Here is a 17,390-nt window from a genome sequence, read left to right as displayed (position 1 = left end):
ATGAAGTGGGTCCATATCATGAAGATATCATTGATGTAACGCCACCATATGTGGGGATGGGGAGGCGCATGCTTGAGGGTGTCGGTCTCAAATTTGGCAAGAAAAAGATATGCGTATGAGGTCGCCATGTGTGTACCCATAGCTTTACCATCTGTTTGGAGGTAGAAATTGTTATTGAAGTTGAAAATGTTCCTGGTAAGAATCATCCTGATGAGATCGCAAAGAGTTCCGTGCGTACATGATGTGGGTGTGGACCGGTCGCGAGTATTAAGAAATCAGCGACGAACGTTGATACCCTCATTGTGTGGGATGTTAGTATAAAGCGAGGAAACGTCAAGCGTGACAAGGATGGCGTTACGGGATAAGCGTCCAAGTTCGTTGTTTAGGAAATGTGTGGCGTTTTTGATGAAATAAGGCGTGTTTTGAACGATAGGCCAGAGATAGCAGACAACAGAGAAATGCGGCTGGCTGGAGACATGGGTCGTCCTGGATTTGCCCTGTGTGAATTTTAGGTAAGGTGTAAAATCGTTCTGGTTTGGAGTAAGATTGTACAAGAAGTTTTTTTTGTCTTGTCGTCGATGATTGTGTCTTTGTGAATGTTCTGAACGCATATACTCGTATGCGTGTCTGGATGGCCCTTGTGATGTCATTGTCAAGTCATGTTAACAGTCTTGAGTTGACGAAAGAATTCGTTTATATGGTAGTGTAGCAGCTCTCGTAACCTGCTATTGTTTGGTATTGTCATCCTCGGAGACCCAGGGGCAGATCGCGGAGGCAAGGGGAAGTCTAAACGGGCAAAAGAAAATGGCGACAAAGAAAAGCATAATAGGGCTACTACTATGCTTTTCTTTGTCGTCATTTTCTTTTGCCCGTTTAGACTTCCCCTTACCTCTGCGATCTGCCCCTGGGTTTCCGAGGATGTGGTATTGTAAGCAGCTTCTATTATCTTTAAGTATAAGTCACTGTTTCAAATGTTTAGTGTTGGCTAGGGCAGCGAGCAAATCACATCATACGTTACGAGAGCTGATACATCACTGGTTTACATTTTCTAGTCGCGGTCGATGATAAACTGTTCCAGATACTTGTCAGTTACAAGCAGTTTCAGTTGTCTCAAGAACGAGCCAACAAGCTTGGTAAATGTAGCCTGCAAGCAGGCTAGGTAAGGTCCACCTCCATTTTATCACAGATGCAATATCTACTGAAAAGAAATGCATTCGTTGTTGTTACTCAGTGCATGAAGAGAAATACAGATGTGCAATTCAAATTATTGCTATTGCTTTCTTCACTGTGTATCAGTTTACTCTTGTGTCTTCACCGCCACCCCCCATCCCGAGTGTTGAATTTTGAGAGCCACAGGGCCTTGACCTTTTTACGCCAAAGTGCATGCTGAAATTTATGGCCCGCTCATCCACACGGCCACGTGCATTCATTGACATGAACTATTTAACTAATGAGTTTGGGGGGGTTCTTTACATAAAAACAGTTCAAGTTTCTAGATATCTATTCCTTTAATGCAAATAACTCCCCAATTACTGTGTTACGAGACTGGTAAAAATAACGAATTCACATGAGCAGGTGTTTAAAATATCATTTAGTTCTTGTAGCCTTCACCGAGTCTCACGATAGCAATAGTTATAGGATAAAACAAGAGTCCATGGGTGATAGTACGCGCACTCTCATTGGTCAATAGCCGTGTTTAGATGAGTGTGGAAACACGGCTATGACATCACACGAATTTTGATTGGTTATGTGTTGTCAGACGCGCGTTTTGATTGGCTGGTAGGAAATATGAGCGTGTATCAAGAAAATCTGTTTCAATCAAGAAGTGAAAAAACCAACCTTTCCTTCATTTGTCGAATTATCTTTGAGAAATATTTTATAAAAGCAACAGAGCATAGGGCTTTTTCCGTGTTTCCATAGCTTCATCTAAACACTCGGGGGAGTTAGGAGACTCGTGTTCAGAGGAGGCTATGGAAACACGGCAAACGTCCTTTATTACTTAACACTGAACACGCTTTAGGAAGACGCTTTAGGAAGACGCTTTAGGAAGACGCAAGGATGATGTCCTTCTTTTAGCCCTTGTAAAACGATGCGTGAAAGCAAAAACTCTTGATCCAGTTTGATGACTTCATTATCACTCACTTCCGATTTTGGCAATAGGGACAGAGTGGAGTCCAATTCGGTCTGTAATCATACGAGTGATTAACAAAATCGGACGACCGCGTAGCGGGAGTCCGATTTGTTTAGACACGAGTACCAATTACTCATAATGCATAACCATTACAATTTCCGAGAAAACAAATGCATTCCTTTCTCACTGTCTAATGTAACATATTCGTCCATTTTGAAAATCCCCAGTTTGGTAGGTTAACTGGTTGTCGCTATGGTGATTGTGCTAAATTCTGTGATTGGTGGGTTAAGGTGATTCCTTTTCTCAATTGTTCCCTACATTATGCAATGTTTAAAAAACGAGCAGCAGTGTTTTATCGGGGTTTAAAAACACGAGGCGTCGCCGAGTGTTTTTAGACCCGATAAAACACGTGCTGCGAGTTTTTTGAACGGCTTAAAAAACATTCCACAAAGAGCGTGTCCCTCTGGACTCAAAACAATGGTTCAAATTGTGAAAGGTGAATATTAGCATACAAGAAAAAACAAGCGATGCCTTATTAGTATTCTTTATATAAAGAATACTAACGATGAGTGTTTTATCAGGATTTTTCAAACTCATTAATAATTCATCAAGTGATAAACCAATTGCGTGTCCGCATTTAGGTCACATGGATGCACCTTAATACCGCGGTAAAAAACAGCGTGTTTGGAAATCAATTAGAAAAAGCAATTTACAACTTCAACAAAACGGCCCACTTGTCTTTGTACCATGTACTTTTAGGCTTGGACTGTACAAGCAAAGAATTTTCTTCTTGCACACTTTTGGGCGGTCGAAACCGGCAAAATTCATCTTCAGCTAACCCGTCCATGTTTCGAAACTAGCTGGACGCCACTGAATGCAAATTGTGGCTACTTGAAAAACACGGACATTATCATCACAAACTGTGCCCTGATTAAACAAAAGAAAGCAAAAATCACATGCTTATGTGATTTTTGCTTTCTTTTGTTTTCTTTTGTTTGCAATTAGGCGCTGATTGAGAAGCTATTTCAAAAACTCGTGCTTCGTGTTTTACCGAGGTTTCCAAACATTCGAAAACATCAGTTTTCTCGTGTTTGGAAACCTCGGTAAAACACTCGCACTCGTTTTTGAAATATTACATAAAGCTCATACACGTGACGTTTTATCGGTGTTTTGATAGGCTGTTAGGCTCATGTATTATTAATGTTTTTGAGGTGACTGGAAATGTGCAATTAAAAAAATAGGTCACCAGCCTCGTTTGCGAGATATTGACTTACTACTCAAGTTACTCATTGAATCATTGCGACTTCATCTATGAAGGACAAGTTTGTTCCATGGGTTCACGCTACGTTTTGCAGGAACAAAAAGCACAGCTTTGACGTAATTCTTGAAATAACAAAACAGGTGTATTGTGTTGTTCAAAAGGAATAACGAAATGTTTGTTTTATGGCACAGGCACACGTCTTGAAAAGGCACTGACTACAAAAATTCCTCGGGTGCGTGATCTCGAGGAGACAATTCTTGTGTCCACGAGTGATGTCTAAGAATACTTTTTTCCCTGTAACTTTTTTTTCTGACGTAAATTTTTATTTTTTTTTTTTTACTGCGTAAAGAGGAGGAGTAAGAGAATGAAATTATGCCAAAAAAAAGATAGGTCACCAACCTCGTTTAGGAGAACAGAGGAAGGAAACCAAGCTCGACCCCTCGAACAACACGTCTCCCCAACAGCGAGGTTTCACTTTCACTCTCGGACTGAAATGACACTTAAGCATCATCGAGGCTCTCACTCGACTTTTTGGTTTACAAGAGTCTAAAAGAGTTTCTCGTTTTGCTCTTTACTGCTGTGCTCTGAAAACGGCCATTCTTCTTTCTTGCAAGCTTTCCCGCACGAAAGGTCGGCATTTTGAAATGTTTTTGGCCACGTCCGATATATCAATATTCACACATGGCTACGAGTCTTTATGGTTAAATTTAAACATTGTTTTGTTTAGAAATATCCGTTGAGACTGGTGAGACAAAGAAAACAGAACTGAGCCGTGAAATTTGACCCTAAAGCCTCTTAGCCATGCCTGAATACGAACGTGGCCTACACTGTTATGCGCAGAACAGGATGCGCAGTGCAATACTAAGGAATCACCTTAAGTTGAGTGCACTGAATATGATCGCCTGATGTACCTGTCTGATTACAGGTGTCTGATTACAGCCAACTGTCCGATTACAACCCTGCACAATAGGGGTAAAACAGTGAAAAATAAAGTAGTTAATGCACCAATCAAATTTGAGAAAATTGTAATGGTTGTGATTATACTAGTGGATGCTGGTGATCATTCGTTCACAATTTCCCAGCGAAATGTCTGTCGCTGGATGCTTATGCTTTAAAATAAGCTAAATGTAAGTTAAGGCCATCACTTTTTTACCTTAATTCAGTAAAACGTGACCTCTTAAGTTACGTTTTGTTATTTTCTGCCGATGCCAGGCTTAAATTATTGCTTTATATTTAAAGCGCCTTTCACCTCAACATACTTTTCCACTTTATTTATTCTCCGAAATCGTCCCGATTACATCGTGTAGTTTATAAGAACCATTGGATTGAAAATTCACTTTTTTATTTGCTTTGAAAGACGGGAAAAGTGGTCATATTTTGATGCATGAGCGAACAATGAAGTGGGATGGGTTCAATAACTGGTTGATGTCAGACTGCTTTGCATTGATATAGTTCTTTGAAAACAAAGATGCAAATTAATTTGTGACGTCAACCCGGTATAGAACCCATTCCCCTTCATTGCTCGGTTATTGATCAAGCCAATGAAAAAGTGAAATTTCAATCATAAGGTCTAAGACGATTTCGGAGAATAAATCAAGTGGAAGAGTGTGTTGAGGAAATAGGCATTTTTTAATACATGCTATGCTTTTAGAGACTATTCTATTTCGATTCAATCGTTGATGAATTTACAACTGTTATTTTATCCGAATCAGTGCAGATTTTGTCTTTTGTATCGATAATAAGTCCACTTTTGTGTTTTTTAAGGTGGTCAGAATTCACCACATTAAGTGGTTGGATATAGTTGATGTCTTCCTTTAATGCACAAAAATATCTTAGGCATAGGTGAGAAATGGCTCGGGGACCCGACCTCGTGAAAACCTATAATTTTATGACTTTGAAATTAATACGTCTTGATCCTTGCGCTGTTCACGAACGTCTTTCGTTGAAAGCTCAACATCTCTCTTTGAGCAAAGGAAGGACAACCTTGTTCCAACTTGCATCCCATCTCGTCCTTTGAAAACTTGCCAAGTTTTCTCTGAAGCTCGTGAGTAACGGTTTGCTCAAAGGAAACCCTTTGAGTAGTTTCTACAAAGTAAGGAACGAAACCAACATGGATCAAAAAAACATTCCAAGACTTATGATAACAATAATTAAATGAATTTTATGTCCAAGCCCGTCAAACGGCTTCAAGAAGCGTTGTACTCTTTTTGAGCTTAAAGTGTTGTTCAAGATGGTAGAAATTATATTAAATGTTATCATCATCATCATAGCAGCCTGTCGTGGGCGACAATGGCTGTTTCATTTAGGTAGACAGCTCAAAACGTGACTGCTTCGACCTCAACCTCGTTCCCAGCGTCTCTTTGTCGATGGAGACCCTGGGAACGAGGTTTCTCCGGCCTCGTTGCCATTGAAAGGCCAGGTAACCGGGCACACACGCCTTTTGCACAAATTATACCTTGAGTTGTTGGGCCAGTTCTCTGCTATCATGGAATATCAAACCGTTTTCTTCATGTTTTACCAACTCGTGTAAACTAAAACAGGGAAGCAAAAAGTATCGTTTCAATCAATTTGTGCGGAAAGTCTATTTCGGATTGCTGCATAAGGCATTCACTGATTAAGGACATACTCCAAGGGAAAAATTACTTGATACTGATGTAATCCTCACCATTTAAAGTGTATTGCGCACACTGGAAGGCCACAGCCAAACATGTCAACAACCTAACAAAAAGAAAGTTTCACTTAAATGTTACAAAGCATCTTTATTGCACAGTGTCAAATAGTGATATCACCTCACTTTTTTACAACTTAATTGTCTTTTATTTTTGGGTTGGTGCAATGGTAAGAGCATTCCCCTTCTACCAATGTGTCCGCCCAGGATCGATTCCCGGACTCCAGGCCACAAGTGGGTTGACTCTGATCCAAGAAGTTTTCCCCCGGGTTCTCTGCTTTTCCCCTCTAATAAAAAATATCATTACATTTGACTGGTTCTGATCTACGTTGATTTGTAGTCTCCCCAATTAGTAGACCACTCGTGCACGGGCAAATAACCTGAAGACTTAAATAGAGAACATTGGATGGGGGGAGGGGGGGGGGGGGGTGAGTCTTTGGAAGAAAAGATGTCGACTTTGTCGACTTTGCGATTGAAGAGACGTTCTCGTTGATGTCTTGTGTCCGTACATGTGGTATTTTCTAAACGAGTTTCAGAAAGCCCAAGATTGTAGTGCTTATGAGTTCGTAGTGAATAGTTTAGTTTAGTGAATAGTTTATTTGAGTAAAACATTGCAGCCAAAGGGCTGAATTGCGTTATACATTAAATGCAAGAGTATATACTAATAGACAACTATCTACAATAAAAATTGAAAAAGCTGCGTTTGGCTCTATTGTTTTTAAAACTACCATCATAAGTTCGAGAACGTCTTAGATTATACTTAGACTTATGCAAAGGTGGTAATAGCTTGTGTAAACGATGAGAGATGTCCCCTTCTATTGAGTTAAAGATTGACTGGCTTAGATGATGGCGATGCTGCTCTAATTAGTCTAAATTTTAGGATCGTCTCAGTAAGTTTGATTTGGACAAATTATTGCTAAGACCCTCTTTTGCACTCGCTTTAAGTCTTTAATCAAGTACTCAGGAAGTGAAGAGTGAAAAACTGGTATGGCATAATCACATACAGACCTTACACATGTGATATAAAAACTGACCGTTAACTAGTAAAGGAGGCAGATCATCACGAAGTTTTGCGAAGGTTATTCGTAACTCTTTACATTTTTCGTTAAGTTGGAACCGTAGCGTAGCGTTTTATTTATTTTACTTCACATTTCGACTAAAAAAAATAGGGTTGTTAGAACAGTGCACTGGAAATTACAAAAATTGTGGAAAAGGGGTGTTAACTAAAAACGGAGTGCGCTTTAAAAATAGTTTAACTGACTCTTAATGTATAGAGATAGGAATATCATCCCAATAATACCAACCAAAAATCGTTGGTCAAACCTTCTTTATATATCTTCTTGTGCACTAATATACCCTACATCAGCACTGCCCGTGAAGAAATATCTCCTACAAACTGAGTTCAAGGGCCATGCTGAAAGGTACGGCTCGTGTCAGTTTTTTTCCTGGTCAATTGATGCAATTTCGCTTTCGGGCCAAACGTTGAACTGGAAAAAGCAAAGAGCCGTAAATTACACTGCAGCCCGAAAACCGTCGGTGACAAGGTTATAGTAAGATATGAATTGGATTTCATGGCAAATCAATAAAACAGGAGGGCACATCGTGAAGTCAAGCGAGCCTGCTTTATTGACCCATCACAGCTACCTCGGATGAAATAAGGGCTGAGAGGCCACAATTCCGGTTATAAATAGTCGTAACAGAATAGATGGTAATTCAGGTTCTAGCTCGAAAATGCATAGAGAGTCATGGAGAATCAACATTGGAGGAGGGAAGGGGGAAAAGTGAGCTCCGTGATACAACATTGGTGTGTAAGATTGCATGCGGTAACTGATGCAGACTGACCTTCATGGGCAGATCGAGTCCTGAGGATGATTTATGAAGACACACGCCAAGGTCGGCAGAACCTGAAAGTAACGTACGGCAGCACTATATTTCATGCCGTAACTGACATACTCCAACGTTAAAGGACCAAATCTTTCCCCTTAAAATGTGTTACGAACGCAGTTGAAGCACGTGATCAAAATGAAAACCTGGGAAAGCCAACAAAGCGGAGACTGTGCTACCGCATTATTTAAAACCGGAGTTCCGGGTAAAGTCAAGCGATATAGATGCTCCAATAATGAGCTTTAGGTTGTACAGACGTAAGATGTTTCGAATAAGCAAAGAAGGTCTCCTTGCATTATATCATTTAAACTAGTTGCCAATAACATGATAGCATGATGATGCTGAAGGCGTCACCAAGTTATTCCTAAGATATGCAAGCACCCTTGCAAGAACTTTCGAGACCTTATCCATTGGTTCCCTAGCCTGCGTAGCTGGAGGTTCTGTTAACTGAATGCGGAACGCAAGAGAACTCGAGCGGTTTTCCCTTACCCCAGCCTTCTTGCGCCGCTCGAAATCTCTCGAGCTCCAAAAAGAACCGCCAGCTCAGAGAGTACAGGAACTGACCGTCCCAAAGCCTGTACTGCATCGATATCGTACCGTAGCTTTGTATGTTTACCGTGATTTAAATCTACGTTATATTCCAGATGTAAATTATGAAGATAAACGTTAAGAAAACAAACCTAAACATCACACCGGCGCTTTGTTTGCATATGTAAATCACTTACCGAGCAGTCTTGGGTAATCTTCGGGTTCCAGCCATGGAGTGCATATTCTGACATGTTTGAAGTTCTTTTTGTTAATGATTGCTTGGTAGTACTCTTTTAGCGGACCCTTGCCTGAGAAAGAGTACAGCAGGAGTTGAGTTGAAAACCATGGCAAAGTTCATTTGGTGAGAGGAGATCAAAAGGAACTCACCAGTTATGGCACAAACTAACGAAGGAAGGGTTTCTTCATCCTGACATATGAATTTCTCATAAACTGCAATCAAAGACAATTCATTCTAAAGTTAATATTTAGTGTGTTTCCCTTGCAAACGTAGTATTTATTTGTTCTTTACTTTGCTCCGAGAGGTTTTCTCTGGGTACTCCCGTTTTCCCCTCCCCTAAAAAACACAACCTACGATTTGACATGAGTTGATTTGATTTGACTTCTGTACAGCGGTGTCCCCAATTAGAAGAGACTGTTATATAGGCAAATCAAATTACAGCAGGTCAAAGCGAATATTCCCAGGGCCGTTTTGATGAGAAGGGAAAACTAGAATACCTGGAGAAATACCTCGCAGAGAACCAACAAACTCAACCAACATGGTTCCGAGACACATTGGTGGAAGACAAGTGCTCTCACCACTGCGCCAACATTGCTCCCGACGAAAATTCTTGATTTTCGTTGGAGAACAACATGTATTGTTCATGGTAAACTACTATCTTGTGCTTTGCCTTGATTTTGTGTATCGAAAATGTGTTTCCAAAAAGGCACTTCCCCTTGAAGCTTTTGTGTTCGTAAACAGAAGGCCCAACACGACACTGGATGCAAATTTTGAATTTCCCTTGAAAACAGAACATGTTTCGCATTTGAAAGAAGCCTCAAATTGTCAGGAATCTACCGGAATCTACCGAACCCGTAGAAAATGTTTTTCACAACTTCAAAAGGCAGTGGTAATTTGTTTTTCTGTCCTTTAATGGACTTAAAACGGAAACGATTTGATCTCTTACCCTCTAAAGCTTCAAGTAGAATAGAGAAGTCTTCATCTTCTGTGTTAAAAAAGAACACACCAATACATGGCATTGTTACCCACATACACGTATGCCGCAGAATTGATACATGTGTTGTTTTTAGTGAAATCATGTGATTACCTGTACAAACTGGCTTGGTTTACCTAGTGGTTAACCAACAATTGGATTTAATGAAAAGCTGCCCTCTTTGAAAATAGTCAGCTGCACGTTTGCTTCCTTTCAACTGGTTTTGTTACTTCCTCTGAACGGCCACACAATTTTGTTAGTCGAGTGAGTATTTTTTTTTTCCCAAAGACCAACAAAATTGCACCAACCCGTATATAATATAGAGAGGGCGAGGGCAATTTGTAGTCTTTGAAATCTGTTACAATGCATATTTACTCCAAATGCACGAGAAATAATTTCATTAATTAATATGTCTAGTGCTCGTTGCCAATACAACCCGCGCTCTAATTGGCTAGGTGCTAGAAAATTATTCTACAATGACACCCAGATGACCCACTGGCCGATTACTAATTATGCAAATTAGAATGCAACACAGAAGATAATTCGGGCTTTGGAGCAGCTCCCGTAACGTATAATGCGATTGGCTTGGTACTTTAGACAAAAACAAGATCTACTAAACAATTGCAATTGAAACAATGACGGACTTCAAAACAATAGAGGCTGCTTACAATACCAAACAATGGGAAGGAAGGCAATGAGAGCTGCTACACTAATGGATAATTCCAACGCCTAACTGGCACTCTTCAGCAAATGTTCATTTACGTTTGTTTAGACGTTGATTCTTGAAAATGTCGACGCAATTAAAATCATTTGTCAATAATATAATACATAATACGCGAAATACGCGTTAGTCCTTCAGGCTTGTGCGGTTTCAAAAGCAAAAGCGCTCATATTATCTATATAAAGCAACATAACAAACAACTTATAAACCTCGAGCGTCTGGTGCTCAGGAAAATTTCTAACCTCAGCCGTGCTACATTCAAAGCATGCCAATTAACCAGTAGTGTAGCAGCTCTCGAAACCTGCTATTGTTTGGTATTGTAAGCAGCTTTTATTGTTTTCAACTCTAAAGTCATTGTTTCAATTCTTTAGTGTTTTGTTTTTGGCTTGCATGGGTAGTAAGCCAATCACATTATACGTTACGAGAGCTGCTACATCACCCCAATTGACACAAACATGAAGAAAAATCAATCAATCGAAAAGAGAAACCTTGTGAAAATTTATACACATGTAAGGTTTGAGGTACCTGTCCAGCTCGTGCTGCTGACTAAAAGAGCTGATCTTTCTCGTCTATAAAGGATTCGTCCATCCCTGAGTTGGATTGTAAATGCTGTCATGGATTCAACGTTTTCCACACATTCTAAAGAGCTTACAGTGGGGAACAATACAACATACGTCAGTCAAAACTGTAAAGTTTACCACAACATGTCCTACACTGGTAAGGGCATTCGATCACACATGTTACGTGTAAGTTAGTTTACTGAGCTCGTGACTCATAAGCACGGTGTTTTGTTACCTTTCTGATGCGTTGAAAACCTCATATCTTTCGGAGAGTTTTTGAAACAACTGAAATAAAATGAAAGCGCAAGCCTCACTCAACTAAACCCTTTCAGTCCTACGCCGCTTCATGGATAAATGGGTTAACAACATCTAGACCCACTCAAAAGCTATGTCCCCTTTAGTCCTGAGAGTGAGACTTCACAGATTTTACTGTCCGACGCCAGACGATTATTACGATTATTGTTATTATTCGCTTCAGAAAATGAATGGGTTAATGTAAGGTGTTAGCTGGTAGTCTAAAAACATCAATGTCCGCCCTTAATCCTTTCTCTCCTGAGAGTAACACTTACAGATTTCACTCTGTTTAGAGCGGTTTTCAATAGACCAATTCGGCTTTAGAACTCAATGTTGTACCCAATTCAAATCCTTTGGGAATAAAACGATTTGTTCCAAGTATTTCCATATCATTTGAATGTGGGAGAGTCTCTAATTCAGTGGCTGAGCTTTTTACAACTAGGGATCCTGAGGATGATTTAACAACTTCACCGAAGTGGAGGTGGCTAGTGGTGGATATCCACCACTAGCCACCGACACCCAGCGGAATAGTTGTTTTAGTACGGTATATACCTACTTAAAACAGTGAGATAATTAATGTTAATTAAGAAGACGAGAGGACTCTAAGGGCCGATTTACACGATACGATTTTGTCGCATGCGCCAAGCTCACGACAGGCCTACGACATGACTTACGATTGTCGCAGCGTTTTAAAACATGTTATAAAATGCTACGACGTACACAACAATCGTAAATCATGTCGTGGGCTTGTCGTAAGCCGTTGTCGCATGCGACAAAGTCGTACCGTGTAAATCGGCCCTAAGATGGTGACGACTCAGCCTGCAGAACAATTCTGCCACTAAATTCCAAATTAAAATCAAGGAAGCATGACACGTTAATTGGGACACGCCCGTGTAAATCAACAACCTGTTGATTTGTCTCTTTATTTTTAAGTTTGTGTTTCTTCGTTTTTCTGAACATGTTTGGTTGTCCGCTAATATGTCTATTCATTTTATGTATTTCATTCCATGTATCATCTGTTGTTTAAAAATGTATTCAGTATATTGCACGTACTATTCAAATTCACTCTCACACTGTAACTGCCGATAGTTCTGTCGAAACATGTCTTCAATTAAGACTCTTTGGCAAAATCTAGTGTATGTTTTTACGATACGGGAAATACGAATGCATTATATTTTCCCTCAGCAAATCAGACAATTTTATATTTGCAGAGCCGTTACTTTATGCAAGTCCTCAGATGTTGACAATCTTCATGCCAAATAGATTTCTGATCAGCTACCCTATCATATGTTTGTTGATAGTATAGCTATTTCCCTGTAAATTGAGGCTTTGAGAAACGTGTTAACCTCACCTTATGTTGAACTGACGGATCCATAGCATGAAATCTCACTGGGGGTCTGTCATACAGAGTAATTGCCCTAAAACCGAAATGTCACAACGGTATCCTTAATTACAAATCCTTTTAGAACTCTCCTCACTTTTAAAATGTTTGACAAAACGTATGTATAGCAATTTGCTGTATGTTTACACATAAAGTAACATTCTGCATGTATGCACTTTTGTTGTATTTTTTGAGAGCATGTGCTTGAGAACATCTGAAAATGTTCTGTTTCTGTTTTGTTTTTGCGAATCAAGTTGTTCTCATTGAAGGAATCCGCCAAATAAACCTGCATACAGTTCAGTCTCTTTATTACCCTTTTCGATTTTTCTACAATGTACACACCAGTAGCCTGTGTGATTTGGAAGGAACATTTAAGTGACACAAGTGCACCCAAGTGAACCGATTTTAGGTCAGTTTAAGATGAATGGTAGCTCAGGGAATTAAAAAGGGGTTTACGAACCGGGAATCTCCATAAATATTGTTAAGTCTGTCAATCTGTTCTGACCCCGCCACCATCTCTAACCTAAAACACTTAACTGGTGATGATACAATATTATGTACTGTACTCTAACCTGATTCCCCATTGTTCCCACAAATCCTTCTGCATTGCCTGAGTGACACACAAATTGCTGGAGGACATGCTTCCAAAAAAGAACTCATACCTACAAACAATGTTGATAGAATAAATACCTCTTACTAACTAAGTTTGAGCTCCATACTCTGAAATTTTGGACCGAGTTTTTTCCCATTGATTTAAGGCCCAAGCACGAAACATGCAGGCCATAAATCAACAGGAAAAATGAGGATCCGCAATTTTACCGACCAAGAAAATAAGGTTAGTAAGATGCTTATTACCGTATATCTCTAAGTTAATCAGACACACGGGGCGGGAAAGGAAACTAGTTAAAGCCTTGTTCAAGCAAAAGGTTCAACTTTCACTAATGCCTCGCTTTAATGTGTCGGGAAAATCCCAGACAATCAGGGATTTCGGAGTTTCCCAACCACCCCAGATTTTACCAACTAACGAAAACCATAAATCGTAGACATCCCCAATAATCTGTAATCTGGGAGGTTGGCCCTTCAGCCTAGTCTTACCACTTTGCTATCCTGACAAGTAGATGCTCACTGTTTTTCACTCCAAGAGCCAGAATTGTAAAGCCATAATTGTGCCAATCAATAATGAAATGGCTACAGCATAAAATGCTCACCACCCAGACTGCCGCGAGAGATGGGATCGCTGGAGGATTCTAGTAATGATTGCAGAAGTAAACAATATTAGTGACAATTCCTTCCTAGGAAAGACACTTAGTTATAGCTTTTAATCTGTTTTAGCACAAGGCAATTTTAATAGTACAAAGGGCAAGGCAAAAGGGTTAACCTTTTTAACTGGACTCATAAGTTGGGTGTACCTTCCAGCCCTGAAACGTTTTTCGCTGAAGAAATTTCCACCACTTCATCCCACACTGGGTGCAGTCAAAAACAGATCACCCTGATGGAAAACTGTCAAATTTACATGAATGATGGAAAGGTGTAATGGGCCCATGGGGAAGATATGATACATTTCATCTGCATCATTCATGTATTTGTAAAAAAAATTGAGGTGCTTGACTTTTAGAGCCAGCAGACAGTGGGACACATGGTCCATTCAGGACCTACATAAACGACCTACCGGGAAGGGGGGGGAGGGGAGGACTCCCATATAAAAAGGACAGGGAGCCCGTCATTCATTGTGTACCTTTTCGGGGTTAAAAAAGTGGTTTTGGTACCTCTTGGGGTGTTCAGGCTCAAAAGGTCTACAGCGACAGCTTTAGTGGTACCTTTTAGGGTGTTGAGCCGAAAAAATTATGACAGGAGGCATTTGATGATTTAACTAATTTTCAATTTTGTCTAATTAAAACCCATAATTTGGTACCTCTTAGGGGTGGAAAAAATTTCATGCCACGCCCACAAGACAGGATCTTGATACCTCTTAGGGGTTCTTTTCAAATTTTTCGAGGAGCACCCACATCATCTTTATGTGAGAGTGCCCCCCCGGGAAGACCTACAGTCTCGGTCACAAATGTTGTAACACAGACAGGAATTTGCCCCCTCTTCCCCTTCAATGTTGATGTTTATGGGTTTTAATTGCAAAAACCAAACGGTAAATGCAACATTGAAGGAAGTGAGGATGAGGGGTATGTTTAATAAATAGCTTGGATGCACTTTATTTGCTGTTGCAGCGAAGTGTTACACTTATTTATGACCGAAGTGGTAGTTCCCTAGGAATTCTAGTAGTTCCATAGGTAGAGAATCCGACCAGTGTTACGGCGGTCACAGGTTCGATTCCTCCCCAGGACTTTCACTCTGATTGTTCACTTGTCCTTTTGCCAGTTGCATGTTGCCTAGCAACTGGTATCATACTGTCAAATTTCTTTACCTGAACTAGAAAATGTGTACATTGAGATCCACAATGCAGAAGGACGAAAAGGAGCTGTAGGAACTGGAAAATTGCTTTTGTCACGAAATACAACAATTTAGGCAGACCTGAAAGAAAGGAGAGAAATAAGTCATATCCGTGGACTTAAGGCCAGTTTACACGGTACGATTTGTCGGCCGGTTTTGTAGGGCCGATAGATCGTTCCATGTAAATTGCATAAAACATGTAATTTTTCCTCCAAAGACCTCCCCGTTGTTCTTTTAGTATCCACCGTTTTGAACGCTTTTATTTTTTCAATATTTGTGCACATTACCCCCTCGCATATCCTTTGATTGACATGGCGGTTTCTCTCTAAGTGTTGGCCCGACTTCAAAAAATCTGTTGCAATGAGTCTGACTGATTTTCATTCCCATGAATCGGTCGTTCATTGGCTGTCAAAATACACACAAGATTTGCGCTCCGACGCCATCTGCCAATAAATCGGGCCAACAAATCGTACCATGTAAACTGGCCATTAAACCTATGCATGAGTGGAATACTCCCTTTTAAGACCTCAATAGAACATTAATAAATAATAAAAATTGTAGTCTAAGTAGCCCTACGTTATAGACTAGACTATGTATACAAGTTGTGGCTGAAATTGTTTCCTTGGTTTAAATTTTTTAAACCAGTTTAATTTTTATTTTTACTTGAGAAAAAATTTCAAGCAAAAAAAAATATTAACTTCAATGTTTACAGTAATTAACCCATTATCATCTATTACTAATTTCAAAATTAACATTTCTCAATTTCTTTTTAGCTCAGTACCCATGCAAAGTTCAATATCACTGGTCCATAATAATTATTTTTCCAACATACAATTTACCTAGTACTCTGTGGATGCACTTGCCTCAGCCTATAGCCCTGTCGCATAACAAGGGAAAGCTGCTAACCTTTCAAGGTTTCTGGGAATTCTGATAACATCCTTATGGTCACATTTTCATTGTCTGTGAGTTCCCAGATTGGACTGGAGCCTACATTTAATAATATAAGAAAATAAATTGGCGCCATTCCAGAAAAAAAATAATTCAATCGGTCAGTGTAAAACGCAGACTGCAGACCAGAGGTAAAATGCAGACTGAGGTTATAATTTAACTGTTGAAAAAGCCCAAACTCATTAGAAATGCTAACAGTTAAGCCTAAATATTGTTTTAGGAATAATAAGGCCTAAGGTTAGCATTTATAACGGGTTTGGGCTTTTTCAACAGTTACATTATAACCTCAGTCTGCATTTTACCCCTGGTCTGCAGTCTGCAGTCTCCGTTTTACACTGACCGCCCCATAGATGCCAAGTTGTAGGGAGAGGCTCGCTGGAGATTTAATGGAGCGCCTAATCCGAGCGAACACTTGGAGAGAGAGAGCGTCACATGTCACGCTAGACATGCGTAAAAACAAGTCGATCCCAGGTCACTTCGGGTAAACAAACACGAGCAGTGAGAAGAAAAGGGGTTCGGGGTCTAGAATTTCTTGATTTCTTGTCAATTTGCCGCTGATTTCTCGTCGATTTCACGATTTCTCAGATCATGAACAGTTTTAAGTTTGTAGAACAATAATTTTATATGATATATGTATTACAAAATTTGTTAACCCAAGCTCAGCTGGAGATTTTGCTTGCTCGGCTGGAGAGCTGGAAATAGAGTCTGAAAACTGGAGTCTCCAGCCGAAAGCTGGAGACTTGGCATCTATGCCGCCCTCTGAATGTACTGCACCCATTGTCTACCATCACGTCTGCAGCAAACAGTAGAGAGTGTACAAACTCGTTCTCTCCTCCGTGGAGGCTTCTAGAGAGGGGGATTTCCCTTCAAACCCTCCCCCCCCCCCCCCCAAACCCCCAGCTTTCGCGCGCTTTCAGTAGATGGTGAGATAAGTAGCCTAGATAGACAAGCTTTAGGTCAATTACTTTCCCTCTTTCTGTCCATGAAATACCTCCAAATCCTACAAGCTCTACATCATAGCCCGCCTTTGCACAAGAAAGTGCGTGGTACTGCATGCGAGGACTTCTGCCAACATCTCCAAGAACTACGATACAGATCCTCGGTTTGCTGTTGGTCTTTCTTCCCCTTAGCCAGTGCAAAACAAGGAGCAATATAACGACAGGTCCTATCAAGAATGCTATCAAATACATCAATCGTTTTTCAAATTTCCAGCTACCTAACGTCAAATTAACTGAAAGCAGAAGTCTTAAAGAACAGGGACGTTTTCGTCTCGTGCCGGGGACAGGGAGGATGAAAATTTTTTGTCAAAGGGAACGATGTCGGTACAATATAAGGTACCATATATAAAGTATCTATCCAAT

The 17,390-nt window shown here is 40.1% G+C and overlaps 2 protein-coding genes across 4 annotated transcripts in view; both read right to left on the bottom strand.

The window, feature by feature from the left end:
* The window catches only part of LOC138013456 (hemagglutinin/amebocyte aggregation factor-like), a 327,884-nt gene that overhangs the window by 32,097 nt on the left and 278,397 nt on the right, over positions 1 to 17,390 (bottom strand). The gene's annotated exons all lie outside the window — the stretch shown is intronic.
* On the bottom strand, positions 1,490 to 17,360 carry LOC138014627 (chitobiosyldiphosphodolichol beta-mannosyltransferase-like). Of its 3 annotated transcripts, XM_068861750.1 has the most exons (16): positions 17,246 to 17,360; positions 17,021 to 17,154; positions 15,988 to 16,068; positions 15,056 to 15,162; positions 13,735 to 13,886; positions 13,212 to 13,301; positions 12,610 to 12,676; positions 11,200 to 11,249; positions 10,930 to 11,051; positions 9,657 to 9,695; positions 8,860 to 8,922; positions 8,670 to 8,780; positions 7,903 to 7,964; positions 6,058 to 6,110; positions 5,848 to 5,923; positions 1,490 to 5,477 (listed from the first exon to the last, which is right to left on the bottom strand). In XM_068861750.1, the coding sequence occupies exons 2-16, from the start codon at positions 17,082 to 17,084 to the stop codon at positions 5,343 to 5,345; spliced, it is 1,272 nt and encodes a 423-aa protein (XP_068717851.1). In that variant the 5' UTR covers positions 17,085 to 17,154; positions 17,246 to 17,360; the 3' UTR covers positions 1,490 to 5,342. The 3 variants fall into 3 exon arrangements, 2 of the variants coding, with proteins under 2 accessions (XP_068717851.1, XP_068717850.1); XM_068861749.1 differs by having other exon boundaries at positions 17,021 to 17,352; XR_011125343.1 differs by lacking the exons at positions 1,490 to 5,477; positions 5,848 to 5,923 and adding an exon at positions 7,384 to 7,547 and having other exon boundaries at positions 6,082 to 6,110; positions 17,021 to 17,355.

Source organism: Montipora capricornis, chromosome 8 (assembly GCF_036669925.1).
Source record: "Montipora capricornis isolate CH-2021 chromosome 8, ASM3666992v2, whole genome shotgun sequence".
Classification (NCBI taxonomy): Eukaryota; Metazoa; Cnidaria; class Anthozoa; order Scleractinia; family Acroporidae; genus Montipora; species Montipora capricornis.
The sequence above is the reverse complement of the archived record's forward strand: the minus strand, read 5'-3'. Positions and strand labels throughout refer to the sequence as shown.